The sequence below is a fragment of the Ovis aries genome, chromosome 25, assembly GCF_016772045.2.
Source record: "Ovis aries strain OAR_USU_Benz2616 breed Rambouillet chromosome 25, ARS-UI_Ramb_v3.0, whole genome shotgun sequence".
In the NCBI taxonomy this organism is placed as follows: Eukaryota; Metazoa; Chordata; class Mammalia; order Artiodactyla; family Bovidae; genus Ovis; species Ovis aries.
In genome coordinates this window covers 7571634-7593038 of record NC_056078.1, presented here as the reverse complement: position 1 = coordinate 7593038, position 21405 = coordinate 7571634, and the positions used below count along the sequence as shown (strand labels likewise).

The 21405-nt window shown below is 41.8% G+C and overlaps 1 protein-coding gene across 7 annotated transcripts in view; it reads left to right on the top strand.

The window, feature by feature from the left end:
- B3GALNT2 (beta-1,3-N-acetylgalactosaminyltransferase 2) overlaps positions 1-21405 on the top strand; it is a 62706-nt gene that overhangs the window by 26313 nt on the left and 14988 nt on the right. For 6 of the 7 annotated variants that reach the window (XM_027962268.3, XM_027962266.3, XM_060406734.1 and 3 more), the window contains one exon: positions 5482-5577. The exons of the other annotated variant lie outside the window; for it this stretch is intronic. In XM_027962268.3, coding sequence (XP_027818069.1) covers positions 5482-5577 — 96 coding nt within the window. The remainder of the gene's footprint in view (positions 1-5481; positions 5578-21405) is intronic. 7 annotated transcript variants of the gene reach the window in all.

The following is a 21405-nucleotide window of genomic DNA, read 5'->3' as shown; positions in this document are numbered from 1 at the left end:
TTGAGGCGAGTTGCTTTTTTTTTTTTTTTAATATGTTTATTTTAATTGGGGGCTAATTACTTTACAATATTGTATTGGTTTTGCCGTACATTAACATGAATCCACCACGGGTGTACACGTGTTCCCCATCCTGAAGCCCCCTCCCACCTCCTTCCCCATACCATCCCACTGGGTCATCCCAGTGCACCAGCCTTGAGCACCCTGTATCATGCATCCAACCTGGACTGGTGATTCATTTCACATATGATATTATACATGTTTCCATGCCATTCTCCCAAATCATCCCACCCTCGCCCTCTCCCACAGAGTCCAAAACATGGACAAAACAGATGTTCTATACATCTGTGTCTCTTTGCTGTCTCGCATACAGGATTATCGTTACCATCTTTCTAAATTCCATATATATGCATTAGTATACTGTATTGGTGTTTTTCTTTCTGGCTTACTTCACTCTGCATAATAGGCTCCAGTTCCATCCACCTCATTAGAACTGATTCAAATGTATTCTTTTTAATGGCTGAGTAATACTCCATTTTGTATATGTACCACAGTTTTCTTATCCATTTGTCTGCTGATGGACATCTAGGTTGTTTCCATGTCCTGGCTATTATAAACAGTGCTGTCATGAACATTGGGGTACACGTATCTCTTTCAGTTCTGGTTTCCTCAGTGTGTATGCCCAGCAGTGGGATTTCTGGGTCATATGGCAGTTCTATTTCCAGTTTTTTAAGGAATCTCCACACTCTTCTCCATAGTGACTGTACTAGTTTGCATTCCCACCAACAGTGTAAGAGGGTTCCCTTTTCTTCACACCCTCTCCAGCACTTATTGCTTGTAGACGTTTGGATAGCCATTCTGACTGGTGTGAAATGGTACCTCATTGTGGTTTTGATTTGATTTCTCTGATAGTGAGTGATGTTGAGCATCTTTTCATGTGTTTATTAGCCATCTGTATGTCTTCTTTGGAGAAATGTCTGTTTAGTTCTTTGGCCCATTTTTTGAATGGGTCGTTTATTTTTCTGGAATTGAGCTACAGGAGTTGCTTGTATATTTTTGAGATTAATTATTTGTCGATTGTTTCATTTGCTGTTATTTTCTCCCATTCTGAAGGCTGTCTTTTCACCTTGCTTATAGTTTCCTTTGTTGTGCAGAAGCTTTTAATTTTAATTAGGTCCCATTTGTTTATTTTTGCTTTTATTTCCAGTATTCTGGGAAGTGGGTCATAGAGGATCCTGCTGTGATGTATGTCGGAGAGTGTTTTGCCTATATTCTCCTCTAGGAGTTGTATTATAGTTCTGGTCTTACGTTTAGGTCTTTAATCCATTTTGAGTTTATTTTTGTGTATGGTGTTAGAAAGTGTTCTAGTTTCATTCTTTTACAAGTGGCTGACCAGTTTTCCCAGCACCACTTGTTAAAGACATTGTCTTTTCTCCATTGTATATTCTTGCCTCCTATATTTCTGTCTTTGTGCCAGTACCATACTGTCTTGATGACTGTGGCTTTGTAGTAGAGCCTGAAGTCAGGCAGGTTGATTCCTCCAGTTCCATTCTTCTTTCTCAAGATTGCTTTGGCTATTCGAGGCTTTTTGTATTTCCATACAAATTGTGAAATTATTTGTTCTAGCTCTGTGAAAAATAGCGCTGGAAGCTTGATAGGGATTGCATTGAATCTGTAGATTGCTTTGGGTAGTATACTCATTTTCACTATATTGATTCTTCTGATCCATGAACATGGTATATTTCTCCATCTATTAGTGTCCTCTTTGATTTCTTTGACCAGTGTTTTATAGTTTTCTATATATAGGTCTTTTGTTTCTTTAGGTAGATATATTCCTAAGTATTTTATTCTTTTTGTTGCAATGGTGAATGGAATTGTTTCCTTAATTTCTCTGTTTTCTCATTATTAGTGTATAGGAATGCAAGGGATTTCTGTGTGTTGATTTTATATCCTGCAACTTTACTATATTCATTGATTAGCTCTAGTAATTTTCTGGTGGAGTCTTTAGGGTTTTCTATGTAGAGGATCATGTCATCTGCAAACAGTGAGAGTTTTACTTCTTCTTTTCCAATTTGGATTCCTTTTACCTCTTTTTCTGCTCTGATTGCTGTGGCCAAAACTTCCAAAACTATGTTGAATAGTAGTGGTGAGAGTGGGCACCCTTGTCTTGTTCCTGACTTTAGGGGAAGTGCTTTCAATTTTTCACCATTGAGGATAATGTTTGCTGTGGGTTTGTCATATATAGCTTTTATTATGTTGAGGTATGTTCCTTCTATTCCTGCTTTCTGGAGAGTTTTTATCATGAATGGATGTTGAATTTTGTCAAAGGCTTTCTCTGCATCTATTGAGATAATCATATGGCTTTTATTTTTCAGTTTATTAATGTGGTATATTACAATGATTTGCAGATATTGAAGAATCCTTGCATCCCTGGGATAAAGCCCACTTGTTCATGGTGTATGATCTTTTTAATGTGTTGTTGGATTCTGATTGCTAGAATTTTGTTAAGGATTTTTGCATCTATGTTCATCAGTGCTATTGGCCTGTAGTTTTCTTTTTTTGTGGCATCTTTGTCAGGTTTTGGTATTAGGGTGATGGTGGCCTCATAGAATGAGTTTGGAAGTTTACCTTCCTCTGCAATTTTCTGGAAGAGTTTGAGTAGATAGGTGTTAGCTCTTCTCTAAATTTTTGGTAGAATTCAGCTGTGAAGCCATCTAGACCTGGGCTTTTGTTTGCTGGAAGATTTCTGATTACAGTTTCAATTTCTGTGCTTGTAATGGGTCTGTTAAGATTTTCTATTTCTTCCTGGTTCAGTTTTGGAAAGTTGTACTTTTCTAAGAATTTGTCTGTTTCTTCCACGTTGTCCATTTTATTGGCATATAATTGCTGATAGTAGACTCTATGATCCTTTGTATTTCTGTGTTGTCTGTTGTGATCTCTCCATTTTCATTTCTAATTTTATTGATTTTTCTCCCTTTGTTTCTTGATGAGTCTGGCTAATGGTTTGTCAATTTTATTTATCCTTTTAAAGGACCAGCTTTTGGCTTTGTTGATTTTTGCTATGGTCTCTTTTGTTTCTCTTGTTGTTTGTTTCTTTTAGCCATCAGTTAAATTGCTGGGCATAGACACTGAACCCTGTCTCCCTTGCGATGAGCAGCAGCTGAAGTCTCCAGTGTGTTCTCTTGGGCTTAGATGGGCTGCTTGGATTCTGCTTCAAATGTGTATTTCCTGACTTAGCCGCAGACTAGGACAGAGCTCATAGGAAGGGTTGAGAACTCTGACCCTTCCCTCTCTGGGTTTTTCTTCCTCAGTTGTTAGCCAGTGTGTTTGCCTCTACTGTCTCCTGATTTGGAACCGGAAATACTGCAGTTCTTCCTCCAGACTTTTAGTTGCCCCCTGAGGTATGCCTCAGACAAAGAGCCATTAAAAAAAAAATAGGGGAAGCAGACCCAGTGACTTTCTCACCTTCTGGGTGTAGCTTTTCCTCCGGTGGGTGTCCTTTGTGTATGTTCCAGTTCAGTTCAGTTAGTTCAGTTCAGTCGCTCAGTCGTGTCCGACTCTTTGCGACCCCATGAATCGCAGCACGCCAGGCCTCCCTGTCCATCACCAACTCCTGGAGTTCACTCAGACTCACATCCATCAAGTCCGTGATGCCATCCAGCCATCTCATCCTCTGTCGTCCCCTTCTCCTCCTGCCTCCAATCCCTCCCAGCATCAGTCTTTTCCAACGAGTCAACTCTTCGCATGAAGTGGCCAAAGTACTGGAGTTTCAGCTTCAGCATCACTCCTTCCAAAGAAATCCCAGGGTTGATCTCCTTCAGAATGGACTGGTTGGATCTCCTTGCAGTCCAAGGGACTCTCAAGAGTCTTCTCCAACACCACAGTTCAAAAGCATCAATTCTTCGGCTCTCAGCCTTCTTCACAGTCCAATTCTCACATCCATACATGACCACAGGAAAACCATAGCCTTGATTAGACGGACCTTAGTCGGCAAAGTAATGTGTCTGCTTTTGAATATGCTATCTAGGTTGGTCATAACTTTTCTTCCAAAGAGTAAGAGTCTTTTAATTTTAAGCATGTTTAAAAATGGTTTTGTGTTAAGGTTGATTGTTATTAACAGATACAATGTCAGAGTCACCAATAAACACACAGATCAATTTAATATTAAATTTTTTGTTTGTCGTATTCCTTTATCCTCTAAAGAACTTGTTCAGTTTGCAAATGTACTTAATGACATAAAAATAAGAGAGGGAGCAAATCTTAGTGACAATTCCAGCTATTATGATTCTAGGGAAAAGAGCTTTATTACTTAAGTATAGGAGTTTATATGTTATTGTGGTTAAAGGTTGCGTTGATACTGAAGCTCAAATAGGTAACAGCAAGAGTGGTACTCGGAATTTCACTGTCAACCTTACCTAGAAATTAGGATCAATCTTGAATTTTTTTCATGATTAATTGTCTTAGTATATGTAGTGGGTTTTTTTTTTCTTTAAGCTTCTTTTATTTCTTCATCTATTTGGCTGCACCAGGCCTTAGTTGCAGTCTGTGGGATCTAGTTCCCTGATCAGGGACCAGGCCTGAGCCCCCTGCTCTGGGAGCATGGAGTCTGAGCCACTGAACCACCAGGGAAGTCCCTAGAGTCTTTTTGAGCTGTCACTCAAGTAGTTTGATTCAGACGTACAATATTTTTATCATGTTGATTTAATTTTTAGTTGCCATATATTTTTTTTTCACCCAAGGAAAGGTTACTCTTTGTCCTCAGGGAAGGTCTGATCTCAGGTGGATTGCAGTGGGTTCACAGGTAGTCACAGTGTATAAAGTATTACCACTGCATTGCCATAGACCACTGTCGATGAAAGAAATACACGTAATTCACTTAAACTCCCTTCGTTCTGAACTTCTGCATGGTCTTGATAGCTTTAACAGAAGCATCTGTAGCAAATTGGTATCTAAGAATAGCTATGAGAATAAGGAGATGTTCTTGCCTAAAACAAAAAGGAAGGACCCAAAGAAAACAATAGTCATAATGAGAATCAGTCTTTTTTTAATGTTCCCATTTTTGTTTCTGTTTGTTCTTCTAAACGTTCTTTTTGAAGGGTGATTCCTAAGTACCTTTGTTCTATGTAGAAGTCTGTGATCTTTCAGTTTATTCTTAACCCTTTGGGGTTAAGTAACTAAGTTCGCTTAACTTAACACCTTACACTTCCCTTAATGCTCCTCATTTCAAGGTATTGTTTTTATTTTTTTAAAGTTATGTGGATTATATTTAGTGTTTGAGAACTTCATGACAGCCTTGGTGATCTTAAGTAGCTTTACTTAATAACCATGATTGCCCTGGAAAGTCCAAATGATGCCTCAACCGCAGTACAACAATGTTAGTAGCCACGGTTGGGGCCCCTGAGAATTTAGAATGTCAGCTGTGTGAAAACTTGCTGCATCTGATGGGAAGTATTTCTTCTTGTCTTTTCCCCACCCAATCTGTAGGAGGCCCTCTTCATTGCTCGCTTCAGTCCTCCGAGCTGTGGTGTGCAGGTGAACAAGCTGTGGTATAAGCCTGTGGAGCAATTCATCTTACCCGAGGTACTACAACGAAGGGACTCTGGGCTTGATGTGGGCCATTCTCGCCCTGGAGATGTGCTTCCGGGGGCAGGCATTTGATATTCTCCTGCCAGGACAGCTCTCCAGAGTGACAGATGACACTACAGCAGGGGTGTACTAAGCTGTAGCCTTCTGCACTCCTCCCACCAGAGAGCATCATGGTGCCCCAAAGGTTCCCAACCACACTTTGAAAAGCACTGCATGTTCCCATGGTTTCTTCAGTGGAGTAGAGCACTGCATGAGTAGGTGTGGTTGTTAGAAAGACACTGTTACTGTTTGAGTACATCAGATAGTTGCTTATCTAAACAACAAGGAGGTGGAGAGAAGTGCGGACAGGCTAATGCCAAAGAGGTGGGTCACATTCCAAGATAAATTAAACTTCTCCAGGTTGTGGAAGATGTTTGAAACCTTGCTGCCAAGGGCCTCATCAGCCCTGGAGTTAAGCCCATATGTGGTGTATCATGTCGTGTGTCACACAGTTAGACATGAACAGCCATTACCTGTCAGCCTCCCCCTTTCCAGGCGATTCCAGCCTGTCTGAGTACCTTTCTGAGCAGAGTGTTTTGGACCCGCTGTGCAGGGCTCAGTTTGCCAGTCCTCTCTGGCAGACACCATCAGTCGATTTTGGCATTCGCCCAGGGACACCAAAGCTGAGTTAAGATGTGGAAGCTGGATGATTGACCAGCCCTGCTGGCTAACCAGGAAGCCTCTTCCTGCCACTGGTCACGTGGGTGATGTTCACACTTGGGCAACAACAAAGTCACACATTTTATCACGTGCTGTGGATCTTTGGAGCTGAGTACAGGTAGTCAGCTGTGTGTATGTTAATTCCATGACGGTCGAAGCGAGCCCCTTTATTTCACCTATATGTGAACTTGTGTTGAAAAACGTGTAAAGAACAAAACTGAAACAAAAAATTTCCAAGTTCTCGGTGTTACAAAAAAGACTGTAGTGAGCATCTTTATACTCTCTTTGGGGTACCCAACTGGTTGTTTTCTTAGGATGAATTGTGGGTTCAAATTTCTACGTATTTTTCAGGCATATGATTTTTTTTGGGGGGAGAATAGTTTAGCAGTTTATATCCATTTGAATAGTCATTGGCATTATATGAGTGTACCTGTTTGTGTCCTTTTTAAATTTCATGTATGGACTTTTTTCCTAGTTAAAGGAAGTATGCACCATCAGAGTTATCTCTTAATGAAGAATAGTGGTTCAACTATCAACCAAGTGTTGGATCTCAGTTTTTGTTTTTCTAAGACATTTTTCATTTTCACCAGTAGCTTACTTTTTTAATTTTAAAAGATATTTGTTTATTTGTCTGCGCCGGGTCTCAGTTGCAGCGCAGGGGGTCCCCGTTGCGTTGTGCGAGGTCTTGCAGTGCGGGGCGAGGACTCTCGTTGTGGCGTGGGCCTCAGTAGCTGCAGTGCACAGGCTTAGTTGCTCTGCAGCATATAAGATCATAGTTCCCTGACCAGGGAGTAAACCCACATCACTTGCCTTGGAAGTACGGACCCAAACCACTGGACCACCAGGGAAATCCCGGATTTCAGTGTTTGCAGGAAGTCATTCTTTGATTTGTTAACTGATTTACTCAGAAAATATTTTTTGAGCACTTAGTATATGCCAAGCACTGGGTCTGCTTGAGTACACAGTACAACAATCCCTACCCACGAAGCAGCTTATGTGCTAGTGAGGGTTGCTGTTGTTTAGTTGCTCAGTTGTGAGCAACTCTCTTGTGACCCCATGGGCTGTAGCCTGCCAGGCTCCTCTGTCCGTGTGATTTCGCAGGCAAGAATACTGGAGTGGGTGGCCGTTTCCTTCTCTAGGAGATCTTCCTGACCCAGGGGTTGAACCTGGCTCTCCTCATCAGCAGGTGGCTTCTTTACCACTGAGCCGCCGAGCCAACTAGTAAGGACAGAAGAGCTGACATTGATGTGCTTACCCTGCTGTGTTCCAGACACAGCTGTAAGCAGACTTCCTACACTGGCTTGTTGGTGAGGTCTTCTAGGATTGAAGCAAGTCATCGATGAGAGTCCTTCTTTTCTACTCAGAGCCAGTGTGGGCAAAACCTCACTCAGACCTTGTGTGATTCCCAAGGCATCGGAGAGTGATTCTGTGGGGACCAGAAGTGCTAGCACGTGCTAGGTGCTGTCCAGAAAGGTCTGGAACCTGCTGGAAGGTTGGTTTTTACAATTGACTCACGAGGATTAGCATGAGTAGGAAAGGAGAAACTGCCGCACCGGGGAGTGAGTAAGTCTGAGGGCACAGTTGGGTGCAGGTGTGTGATTGGGCGCCTGTGGGTGAGCTCGAGTCCCTGCTCTGCCGCTCAGCGGCTCTGTGACCCGGCACTAACTTCTTCCCCTCCCTGTGTCTGTTCCCGCCTCTGTAAGGTAGACCCAGTTCAGAGGATTGTTCTAGCGTGTAAATGATTTCACGGGACTTCCCGGGTGATGGGGTGGTAAAGAGTCCACCTGCCAGTGCAGGAGACACGCGAGACAATCCCTGGGTTGGGAAGATCCCCTGGAGTAGGGAATAAGTACGCCCTCCAGTGTTCTTGCCTCAAGAATTCCATGGACAGGCGAGCCTGGCGGGCTGCAGTCCATGGGGTCGCAAAGTGTCAGACACGACTCAGCACACTCAAGCTCATCACGCTCAAGTGACTTCGTAGATGTGGAGCGTTGAGAACGTGCTGCCGTGGTGAGCGTTCAGCAGATAAGTGCGTGCTGTCCTGTCACTGCTGGCTCTCGCGTGGATTTGCGGCTCTTGCTCTTCGAGAGCAGGGTCTCTTCTCCCAGGGCACCCTTAGCAAACGTTTGGAGTCGCTTTTAGTTGCTGCAGCCGGGTGTGGACCCTGCCTGCCTCCTGTGGCAGAAGCCGGGGATGCTGCCCAACATCCTGCAGTATACAGGACGGCCCCCACAGCACTACGTTACCTGGCCCCAAGTGTCGGGGGTGCCTGGGTTCAGAAACTCGAAGAGGAGGGAGTCCCAGGAGGAATGAAATAAGCTTTAATATTAACTTCAGGCTAATCGCAATAATGCATCTACTCCGTTATCTTGGTCACCTCATAGAAAGAATTACAGTTTGGTTAATTAGTTAGTCCATATTATACTTTCCCTTAGAATGTCTTTGCCCTTAGGAAATCTGTGCTGAAGCCAAGGTGAAATGTATTTTACTTTCAAGTGATTCAGCAACAAAGAACAGCAGAAAGGTAGACAGAGATAAAGCGCGTGGGGCCAGGGACTTCCCAGGTGGTTCAGTGGGTTAAAACTCTGCGCTTCCGCTGAAGGAGGGCAGGTTTGATCCCGGGAGACTTAAGATCCCAGTGCCATGCGGCATGGCCAAAAAGTTAAATAAAAAAGCGCATGTGTGGCTAAACATTGCCAGTTGTTGAGTCTAAAGGATTTTGTGTTCATCTGAATTTTTCTATGGGTTTGAAGTTTTTCAGAAAAAGAATCTAGATTGGGGTGAAGGGCTGCCTTCCTCACCTGTGTTCAGGTTGATATATATGGTAGAAGGTACTCATGACGGGAAGGACTCAGTCAAATCAGGCAGTGGCCATTTCAGTTATTAAGATGTTCACTAGCTAATGCCTTGTGCTGTTTTTTTTTTTAATTGAGATTTTACTTTATTTATTCTTATTTTATTTTTTGGCCGTGTCGTATGGCACACGAGATCTTAGTTCCTCAGCCAGGGATTGAACCCGAGCCCCGTGCCGTGGGAGCACAAAGTCTTAAGCACTGGACTGCTGGGGAAATCCCAGCCTTGTGATCTTTATTTCCGCTGAAGCTTTAAGCTGAATTCGCTTTTGATTTTTCATTACATCCGAGTAATCTATTTTTCTTTTTATAAATGTGCACTTATTTAATAGTGTCTACATCTGAGGGAGTAGGATTGTGGATGAATTTTATTTTCTTCTATATATCTGTTTTTTAAATGTCCTGAAGTATATATTAGCCTTATTGAAAGAAAAAACTTTAAAATACTTTCCTTTTACACAAAATCCTGGTTTTGTTGAAAGCTTGTTTAAGTTCACGTATATATTCATTTTTGCTGCATCAAGCCCTCATTGGACTTACTTGCACAGAAAACAGTGATAGTGATGAATGGGTTTGCCTACATATCATCAGGAGAGAATAACCAAAGAAAAACAGATCGTTGATCCCAGTTGCAAGGGAGAAGTAGATAATTTTTCATCATCATATTCTCTCTAAACTTCACAGTCTGCTGGAGTAACATGTCAGCAGTGTGGCTTGTCAGCTAATAAGCAGGGTTCTTGCAGTATTTTCGTTGTGTGACTCACTAAAGCAGAAATCTCAGTGGGGGGGGGGGGTCACGCATTTAAATAGACTGCTGAGTGTTTCTCTTAAAATATTTCTCTAATTTCATATTTCTTTTAGTAGTGCACCTGAACCGGAAACTAATTTCAATAAAAAGACTGTTCATTAAACCCAAGTCACTAGAGACAGTATTGTCAGTATCATGGGTACCTACATACTTATTTTTTATGGAAGTTAAAATTCTTCAGCAGTATTCGTCTCTGCAGGCCATAAGAAATTGTTAATGGTTACAGGCGCGAAAATACAGTGTATGTTTAAGCTACTCTATTGGTTTGCATGATAAGTTAGAAATAGGACACAGAAGAGGGACCACATGGGTTGCAGATAGCTCAGTTACGTTACAGGTGAGAGGACTTACGAGAGCTCTTTTTTCCAATCTGCACTGTGCTGTTCTTTCCTACCTTTTACTTTTGTAATTATGTTTTTATTTTCAGAAGCAATTACATATTTGATGTCTGCTTTCAAGGGATACTTGTTTTGGGTCATGCTGTGCAGCATGTGGGATCTGAGTTTCCTGACCAAGGGTTGAACCCAGGCCCCCTGCATTGGGAGCAGATTCTTAACCACTGGACCCCAAGTCCAGAAGTCTCCCTACCTTTTACTTTAATTTCTTGATCTTAGCAGGGAACTGTCATAAACAAGGTGTTAGGCATCTACAGAGATTCCTAGCTTAGTGATTGCTTTGTGTCAGAGAGTAGGAAGAAGGCATTTGAGGGAAGTGGGGAAGAGAAATGTATCAGTGACTTGGAGCAGGTCCAGGGGAGGTGGAGAAGGGAGAGCTCTTCCCCTCCCTCACAACAAAACAACTGGCAGGTTCTGTAAGTTGAGTGAACGAACCAGCATCACTTTTTGAGCCAATGAGTGTTTATGGTAACTACTCAATTTAGTTAACGTTATTATTTTTTTCTAATATTTTTTCATTTGGCCGCCCCAGGTCTTAGTTGCAGCATCAGGATCTTTCATTGTGGCATGCAAACTCTTAGTTTGGGCCTGCGGGATCTAGTTCTGTGGTCAAGGGTTTATCCTGGGCCCCGCTGCATTGGGAGCGCTGAGCCATAGCCACTGGACCACCAGGGAAGCCCCTGCTCAATATTACAGATCTTATATTGGGACCCAGTCAAGGATGGAGTTGGTGCTGGGCAGGAGAAATAGCAGTCAGGTGCCAAGTGTCAGTTGAATGGACTGGACAAGAGAATTACTTGCTTTGTCGTATTTGCCAGATTTCTGTTTTCAAGGTGAAGCTTTTTTGGATTACCGTAGCTTTTTACTTATGGTTCATTTGGAACTACAATCACAAAGATTCCTGGTCACCTAACTGCTACCTACAGGGGAGACTTTGAGTCATTACCTGAGTTGACTGCAGTTTTCTCTTAGCTTGTTGGGTTGGGCCAAAAAGTTTGTTGGGTTTTTCCATAACATCTTTTGGGAAAACCAGAATGAACATATTGGCCAACCCAATATGATATACATCTTCTGGTTCTGCTTAATCTGATGCAGTCCTTCTTCCCTATTCCTCTTTTGTTTTCCTCTTCAACATTAATCATTAAGAGCTGATACCCAGCCTTCTGTTTATTGTATTCATTCTTCTAGGCAGTTTCATCTATTACCACCTGTTTGTTACTGGCTCTTCAGTCTGCTTGCAGCCCACATTTCTTACGAACTCTGTATGCACTTCAGCTGAACGCCTCCACTTGGAAGGTCCCCTGGGTGTTCTAGTGGTGATAGCATCTCCATCCCCTCGTTCTCACCTCCTGTATTTTCAGTCCTGGGGCATAGTATCTCCTTTTTTTTTCAGGTCTCCAAACCAGAATCGTGGAATTTATCCACAGCTCTCATATCCAAGCATTCACTAAGCCTTGCCAATTCTTTCTCCTAAACATACTTGGTTTCCCCCACTTTCTTCAGTTTAAGTCTGAATTTGGCAATAAGGAGTTCATGATCTGAGCCACAGTCAGCTCCCGGTCTTGTTTTTGCTGACTGTATAGAGCTTCTCCATCTTTGGCTGCAAAGAATGTAACCAATCTGATTTCATTGTTGGCCATCTGGTGATGTCCATGTGTAGAGTCTTCTTTTGTGTTGTTGGAAGAGGGTGTTTGCTATAACAAGTGTGTTCTGTTGGCAAAACTCTGTTAGCCTTTGCCCTGCTTCATTCTATACTCCAAGGCCAAATTTGCCTGTTACTCCAGGTGTTTCTTGACTTCCTACTTTTGCATTCCAGTCCCCTATAATGAAAAGGACATCATTTTTAGGGTGTTAGTTCTAAAAGGTCTTATAGGTCTTCATAGAAACGTTCTATAAAGAAAGCTGAGCACAGAAGAATTGATGCTTTTGAACTGTGGTGTTGGAGAAGACTCTTGAGAGTCCCTTGGACTGCAAGGAGATCCAGCCAGTCCATCCTAAAGGAGATCAGTCCTGGGTGTTCATCGGAAGGACTGATGCTGAAGCTGAAACTCCAATACTTTGGCCACCTGATGTGAAGAGCTGACTCATTGGAAAAGACCCTGATGCTGGGAAAGATTGAAGGTGGGAGGAGAAGGGGTCGACAGAGGATGAGATGGTTGTATGGCATCACCAACTCAAGGGACGTGAGTTTGGGTAAACTCCAGGAGTTGGTGAGGACAGGGAGGCCTGGCATGCTGTGGTTCATGGGGTCGCAAAGAATCAGACATGACTGAGTGACTGAACTGAACTGAAACATATTTGGTATTAGTCCTTCCAAATTTTATCACTGTTAAAGTTTTAGAAGAGCGTGATATATTCCAAGGGGAAGAGGTGGTGGTTTCTAGGAGAAAGACTTACGATTAACCAAAAGCAGCCTCATATAGTCAAGAGTCTAGGACTTAGCTTTCAGGTCCTGTTGTTGACCTTGTAGAGTGTATAAACCAGAGTGTCTGTTGATTCATGTTTAATGGGTGTTAGCACATTAAAGTGGTTTGAATGCTTAAGGCCACTAGCTGGTAACCTTCTTCCTGGTACGTCAAGGCACCTAAAAAACAATCTGAACCATTAGTTTGGGAGTTGAATTTGATTACAGCAGCGGGAGGTGAGTGTTTCTGAGAACTTTCTCATTCAGGTGGGATGTGACCAGAAGACTTCATATCTTCCAGTTATTGTATCTTTCTCCCCTTAGACATTGCTGCAGTGCCAGAATTCTCTCTGAAACCAGCTTTCCTTTAGTGTTATAAGGTATTGATTTTACTGATTAAGCTTCAGCCTTAGAGCTCTTCCCAGTTACTAGGAACATTTTTTTCTTTACTATAAGGATTTAATTAGTTCAACTCAGAGGGCAGTCTCTTTAAATTTATTTATTTTTTAATCGAGATAAAACTGACTTTCATTTTATTAGTTTATATAATATAATGACTCAATATTTATATATGTTACAAAATGATCAATGCAAGTCTAGTTAGTATCCATCACCAGACACAGTTATAAACTTTTCTTGTGAGGAGAATTTTTAAGATCTGCCTTGGTGTTTAGCCACTAAGTCATGTCCAACTCTGTGACCCCATGGACTGTAGCCCCCCAGGCTCCCCTGTCCATGGGATTTCAAGGGCAAGAATCTGTCGTAGCAACTTCTAAATATGCAGTACAAATTTATTAACTATGGTCACTGTGCTGTTCATTACATCCCGAGACTTCTTTTTTCTTAACCGGAGGTTTGCACCTTTTGATCACCTTCACCCATTTTAGCTACCTCCTACCCCCCATCTCTAGCAACCACCCGTATATTCTCTGTATGCGTTTCCGTTGTTTTTGTTTGTTTAAGATAAATGAGATAGTATTTGTCTTTTTCTGTGTGACTTATTTCACTTAGCATAATGCCCTTGGGATTTATCCCTGTTGTTGCAAATGACAAGACTTATTCTTTTTTATGGCTGAATGATACTCCATTGTATACAAATACCTTATCTTCTTTATCCATTCATCCCTTGATAGACACTTAGGTTGCCTACATGTCTTAGCTGTTATAAATAAAGCTGCAGTGAACATGAGGGCATATGCGTCTTTTCGAGTTAGTATTTTCATTTCTTTTGAATAGATACCCAGAAGTGGAATTGTTGGATCATATAATAGTTCAAACCTTTTTGCACAATGGTGGCACCAATTTACATCCCCACCTACAGTACCCAACACTTGTTATTTTTTGTCTTTTTGATACTAGCCATTCTAACATGTATGAGGTTATATTTTACTGTGATTCTGATTTGCATTTCCCTTATGCTTTGGTAATGTTGAGCACCTTTTCATCTACCTGTTGGCCATTTGAATGTCTTCTTTGGAAAAATGTCAGATAACTCTGCCCTTTCTTTAATTTGGATTCTTTGGGGATTTGCCTACTGAGGTGTGTGGGTTCTTATGTATTTTATGATTTGCCAATACTTTGTCTCATTTGGTAGGTTGTCTTTTCATTTTGTTGATGGTTTCCTTTGCTGTCTAGAGCTGTTGAGTTGGATGCAGTCCTGCTTGTTTGTTTTTGCCTTTTCTTTGGTGTCAAGTTCAAAAAATCATGCCTAAGGCCAGTGGCAAGTATCTTTCTGCCTATGTTTTCTTATAGGAGTTTCATGGTGTCGGGTCTTAGGTTCAGGTTTTTAATCCTTTTAGAGTTGATTTTTGTGTACAGCATGAGTTAGTGGTCTAGTTTTCCCAATGTCATTCCTTTTGGCACTTCCCAAGCTCAGGGTGGTTAAGACTCCACACTCCCAATGCAGGGAGCACCGGTTCCATCCCCGTCAGGAAACACAGAGCGTGCATGCTGCACGGCACGACCTAAAGAAAGACTGTCCTAGCTACTGGGAGTCGGGGAGCTGGCTCTTATCAGACATCTTAACGTGCCGCTGACTTGACTTTGGACTTTCCACCCTCCAGAATTGTGAGAAATAAATGTTTGTTCAGTTCAGTCACTCAGTTGTGTTTGACTCTTTGCAACCCATTGGACTGCAGCATGCCAGGCCTCCCTGTCCTTCCTCCCAGAGTTTACTCAAACTCGTGTCCATTGAGTCAGTGATGGCATCCCACCATCTCATCCTCTGTCATCCCCTTCTCCCACCTTCAATCTTTCCCAACATCAGGGTCTTTTCCAATGAGTCAGTTCCTCACATCAGGTGACCCAAAGTATTGGAGTTTCAGCTTCAACATCAGTCCTTCCAGTGAACACTCAGGACTGATCTCCTTTAGGATGGACTGGTTGGATCTCTTTGCTGTCCAAGGGACTCTCAAGAGTCTTCTCCAACACCACAGTTCAAAAGCATCAATTCTTCAGTGCTCAGCTTTCTTTATAGTCCAACTCTCACATTCATACATGACCACTGGAAAGACCATAGCCTTGACTAGACAGACATTTGTTGACAAAGTAATGTCTCTGCTTTTCAATATACTTAGGTTGGTTGTAACTTTCCTTCTAAGTAGTAAGCATCTTTTAGTTTCATGGCTGCAGTCACCATCTGCAGTGATTCTGGAGCCCCCAAAATTAAAGTCTCTCACTGTTTCCATTGTTTCCCCATCTATTTGCCATGAAGTGATGGGACCGGATGCCGTGATCTTAGTTTTCTGAATGTTGAGCTTTAAGTCAACTTTTTCACCCTCCTCTTTCACTTTCATCAAGAGGCTCTTTAGTTCTTCTTCACTTTCTGCTATAAGGGTGGTGTCATCTGCATATCTGAGGTTACTGATATTTCTCCTGGCAATCTTGACTCCAGCTTGTGCTTCATCCAGTCCAGTGTTTGTTATTTAACCAAATAAGAAAAGAAAAGACTGTCCTTTTCCCATTGTATATCTTAGTCCCTTCATTGTGAATTAAGTGACTGTGTATGTGGAGGTTTATTTCTGAGGTCTGTTCTGTTCCATTTAGCTATGTGTGTGTTTTTAATGCCAGTACTGTACTGTTTGGATTACTGTAGCTTTGTAATATAGTGTTGATTACTATAGCTTTGAAATCAGGAAGCGCGATGCCTCCAGTTTTGTTCTTCTTTCTCTAGATTGCTTTGGCTATTCAAGATCTTTCATGAGTCCTTACAAACTTTAGGATTGTTTGTTCTATTTCTGTGAGAAATGCTATTGGGATTTTGATAGGGGTTGCACTGACGACTGAAGCGACTTAGCAGCAGCCGTAGCAGCAGTGAACAGTATCGACATTTTAACATTTTTAATTCTTCCAATCAATGATCATGGAATATCTTCACATTTATTTGTGAGTTCATCAGTTTCTCAGCAGTCTTAATTCCTAAGATAGGTGTTTGCTTATTCTCACGTGAATTTTTCAAATAACTCGGTTACCACTCTCCCTACCAACCTCTACTCTGTCGCCTGAGGTTGGAGTGACCTTTCTACAACTGCAGATATGATCGTGTCACTCTGTACTTGTGACCATCTGTGCTTCCCACTGCCTTCGGTAAAGAACAGACTCTGCTGTAGAGGACAGAGCTGACCTCAGCCTCTCTTTTGCTCTTTCCTCAGTCTTGTGCTTTAGCAGTAGTGCACTACTTATCATTTTTCTGAATGTCTAGTGCTGTTTCGAGTCTCCCCTTTCATTTGTTATTTTATCTGCCTCCTTCCTGTTTTTCTGGACTCAAACTCCTTTAAGCTCAGCTCTCCTAGTCTTGAAGTTCTGTCTGACCTCCCCAAACAGTGACTTTCCTTTGTCACTGCGCGTGTTACGGCATATATGCTTACTTAAAGATGTGGCTACTTCTTTTTTTCTTTTAATCTTCAAGGACATGGCCCACAGCCTGGTACATAGTAGACATTCAAAAGTTTAAATAATGGCTCATGTCTGAAAGAAGATTGACCCCAAATTTAGGTTTATATACGTGTTTAGTTACAAAAAAAGGTTTTCCTGATTATAAAAATATGAAAATGTTTGAAAGTAATGCTTGTTCACTGTTGAAAACTTGACAAAAATGTAGAAGAGTTAGAAGAATATGATGTCACCCATCTGTTGGGCAGCAGCATAGTTGGTGTATTGCTTCACAGTCTTTTATTTTTTTTTAACTGTACAGGGTCCTAGCTGTGGCCCCCGGGCTCTAGAGCATGCGGGTTCCCGCAGCTGCCATGTGCAGGCTTAGTTGCTCCGTGGCATGTGGGACCTTAGTTCCCCAAGCAGAGATCAAACCCTCATCCCCTGCTTTGGAAGGCAGATTCTCAACCAGTGGGCCGCCAGGGAAGTCCCTTCCTAGTCTTTTAAGAATGCTTCTGTGTACATCATCTATTTGTGAGAACATTTCCTTGTTTTTACAGAAAGGATTGAGGTTAATGAACATCAAGTTTAATAAAGAGCTAAGGTCTCCCAGGGGAAGTGTAGAAGTGAGCAGGAGCTATTTGTAAGATGAGGAAATGGGATCCTTTAAAAAGGCAATGCATTATGTAGTATATGCTTTATCACTGATCCTCAAACAGCCCTTTTACATAGGCCTCATCTTCTCCGCTGTAAAGGCTGGGAAATGATGGCACAGGTTATGTCTGCAGAGTCTGCTCTGAGGAGCCCTAGGGCTCTGCAACGCACACCAGGAGTTTCACAGATAATGAAATTTAAGGATACATTTGCAAAATATAAAATGACACACTGCCCAAGGAATCCAGATTCCTTCAACGTTCTTATCTTTTGTGGTAGAGAAGTTTTTTTGTCTTTTTTTTTTAAAAAGCTTGCAAATCATTGCCCTAGCTTATGGGACAAGTTCAATTCTGTCTAGTTCCCTTATAATGCTGGTTGAATGAAACATTACTATAAAGTACTTTATCTTTTAATTTTAATACATAAAATGTTTTTAGTATCCTAAAACTGTATCCTTTATGTCCTGTTGTATACCAGAATTCTACGTGCTTTTGAGTTCAGTGTCATTCAGCTACTTGAGTAACGCCTGGTATCAGGCATTCTAGATGCTGGTTGATAAGACAGACAAGATCACCGCTGTTCTGCTGCTTGCAGTCTAGTGGGAGGAACAGTTAGATGGGCAGTAGAAAAATAAATATCAGGAGTGGTGAGTGGGTTTTAGAAAATAAGACAGGCTGGGGCCTTCCCTGATGGTTCAGTAGCTGAGACTGGACCACAGTCGTAATGCAGGGGCCTGGGTTCATCCCTGGTCAGGGAACTAGATCCCACATGCTGCAGCTAAGAGTCCACGACGTGCCACAGCTAAGACTGAGTGCAGCCAGATAAATAAATACTAAGAAAAGAAGGCAGGCTGATGTGATAGAAGTTGGGAGTTGGCTGCCTTCTGTTCAGTCTCTAGAGAAAGCCTTCCTGAGACTACCGTGGAGCTGAGACCTGGGCAGTACTGAGGAGCCAGCCATGCACAGATGCTAAAAACAGGAACTGGAGAGAGATTAGAAGATACTAGAATTCAAAAGAGGGACAGGAGCATAACTTCCTAAGTTCCAATTTTAATACTAATAATTACTAAGGAAAAGTTTGTCTGATTTGACAAGATTAAAGTTATGGATTAAAAAAAAAAAAAAAACCTGGGAATCCCCTGGCAGTCTGGTGGTAAGGACTCGGCGTGTTCACTGTGGTGGCCCAGGTTCAACCCCTGGTTGGGGAACTGAGATCCCACAAGCCTTGTGGCATGGCCAAAGAAAGAGAAAACAAAGAAACGTGCAATATGAAGTGGCAAACAATTCTGGACAAATAGTATATAAAATATTACAGGATTAAGGTAATTTATTACAAGCTCATACAGACTAATAAGAAATATATAAAACTCAGTGGTTAAATGGTAAAGAAGCATGACTAGGCACTTCCCAGAAGAGACGGTGTAGTTGATACACATCATTAAAAGTCAGAAGGAACAGGGATTTCCCTGGTGGTCCAGTGGTTAAAACTTCATGCTTCCATTGCAGGGGGTGCAGGTTCGATCCCTGGTCAGGGAACTAGACCCCACATGCCACGTGGCACCTCTCCCCAGAGTCAAAAGAAACACCAATTAAAAAATCATTTCGTTAAATCTGCTAAATTAGCTTAAACTTCTCTTCTTTTACTAATATCCCATACTGGGAAAAGGCGAGTGAAACTAGGCATTCTTATAAATTGCTAATGACAGGGAGTTTGGCATGTGTGCCGAAATGCGTATAAAATATCTGTTACTGTCCTAGTAATTTCATCTCTTTAATTGGAGAATAATTACTTACAGTATTGTAATTTTTTCTGCCTTTCATCAACATGAATCAGCCATAGGTGCACACATCTTCTCCCTCTTAAAACCTTAAAACCCATCCCACCCCTCTAGTTGTCACAGGGCACCAGCTTTGGGTTCCCTGTGTCATACAGAAAATTGGGGATTTATTAAAAAAAAAAACAAAACAGATTTATTGGGGAAAATAAACATTTACACCAGAACATGCCTCACATTGCTTTAGTAGGTATTTGATAGGGTCCAAATGTTCCCTTGGTATCTCTGATTTTCTTGAAGAGATCTCTAGTTTTTCCCATTCTGTTGTTTTCCTCTATTCATTTGCATTGATTGCTGAGGAATGCTTTCTTATCTCTCCTTGCTATTCTTTGGAACTCTGCATCCAGATGCTTATATCTTTCCTTTGTCCTTTGCTTTTCGCTTCTCTTCTTTTCACAGCTATTTGTAAGGCCTTCCCAGACAGCCATTTTGCTTTTTTGCATTGGGATGGTCTTGATCCCTGTCTCCTGTACAATGTCATGAACCTCCATCCATAGTTCATCAGGCACTCTTATCTATCAGATCTAGTCCCTTAAATCTATATCTCACTTCCACTGTATAATCATAAGGGATTTGATTTACGTCATACCTGAATAGTCTAGTGGTTTTCCTACTTTCTTCAATTTAAGTCTGAATTTGGCAATAAGGAGTTCATGATCTGAGTCACAGTCAGCTCCCGGTCTTATTTTTGCTGACTGTATAGAGCTTCTCCATCTTTGGCTGCAAAGAATATAATCAATTTGATTTCAGTGTTGACCATCTGGTGATGTCCATGTGTAGAGTCTTCTCTTGTGTTGTTGGAGGAGGGTGTTTGCTATGACCAGTGTGTTCTCTTGGCCAAACTCTATTAGTCTTTGCCCTGCTTTATTCGACATTCCAAGGCCAAATTTGCCTGTTACCCCAGGTGTTTCTTGACTTCCTACTTTTGCATTCCAGTCCCCTATAATGAAAAGGACATCTTTTTGGGGTGTTAGTTTTAAAAGTTCTTGTAGGTCTTCATAGAACTGTTCAACTTCAGCTTCTTCAGCGTTACTGGTTGAGGCATAGACTTGGATTACTGTGATTTTGAATGGTTTGCCTTGGAAATGAACAGAGATCATTCTGCCGTTTTTGAGATTGCATCCAAGTACTGCATTTCGAACTCTTTTGTTGACCATGATGGCTACTCCATTTCTTCTAAGGGATTCCTGCCCACAGGAGTAGATATAATGGTCATTTGAGTTAAACTCACCCATTTCAGTCCATTTTAGTTCTCTGATTCCTAGAATGTTGATGTTCACTCTTGCCGTCTCCTATAGAGACCTCTTCAAGAAAATTAGAGATACCAAGGGAACATTTCATGCAAAGATGGGCTCGATAAAGGACAGAAATGGTATGGACCTAACAGAAGTAGAAGATATTAAGAAGAGGTGGCAAGAATACACAGAGAACTGTACAAAAAAGATAGACCAAGATAATCATGATGGGGTGATCACTCACCTAGAGCCAGACATCCTGGAATGTGAAGTCAAGCGGGCCTTAGAAAGTATCACTATGAACAAAGCTAGTGGAGGTGATGGAATCCCAGTTGAGCTATTTCAAATCCTAAAAGATGATGCTGGGCAAGTGTTGCACTCAGTATGCCAGCAAATTTGGAAAACTCAGCAGTGGCCACAGCACTGGAAAAGGTCAGTTTTCATTCCAGTCCCAAAGAAAGGCAATGCCAAAGAATGCTCAAACTACCGCACAATTGCACTCATCTCACACGCTAGTAAAGTAATGCTCAAAATTCTCCAAGCCAGGCTTCAGCAATACGTGAACTGTGAACTTCCAGATTTCAAGCTGGTTTTAGAAAAGGCAGAGGAACCAGAGATCAAATTGCCAACATCCGCTAGATCATCGAAAAAGCAAGAGAGTTCCAGAAAAACATCTATTTCTATTTTATTGACTATGCCAAAGCCTTTGACTGTGTGGATCACAATAAACTGTGGGAAATTCTGAAAGAGATGGGAATACAGACCACCTGACCTGCCTCTTGAGAAACCTATATGCAGGTCAGGAAGCAACAGTTAGAACTGGACATGGAACAACAGACTGGTTCCAAATAGAAAAAGGAGTATGTCAAGGCTGTCTGTTTTCACCCTGCTTATTTAACTTCTATGCAGAGTACATCATGAGAAACACTGGGCTGGAAGAAGCACAAGCTGGAATCAAGATTGCTGGGAGAAATATCAATAACCTCAGATATGCAGATGAAACCACCCTTATGGTAGAAAGTGAAGAGGAACTAAAAGCCTCTTGATGAAAGTGAAAGAGGAGAGTGAAAA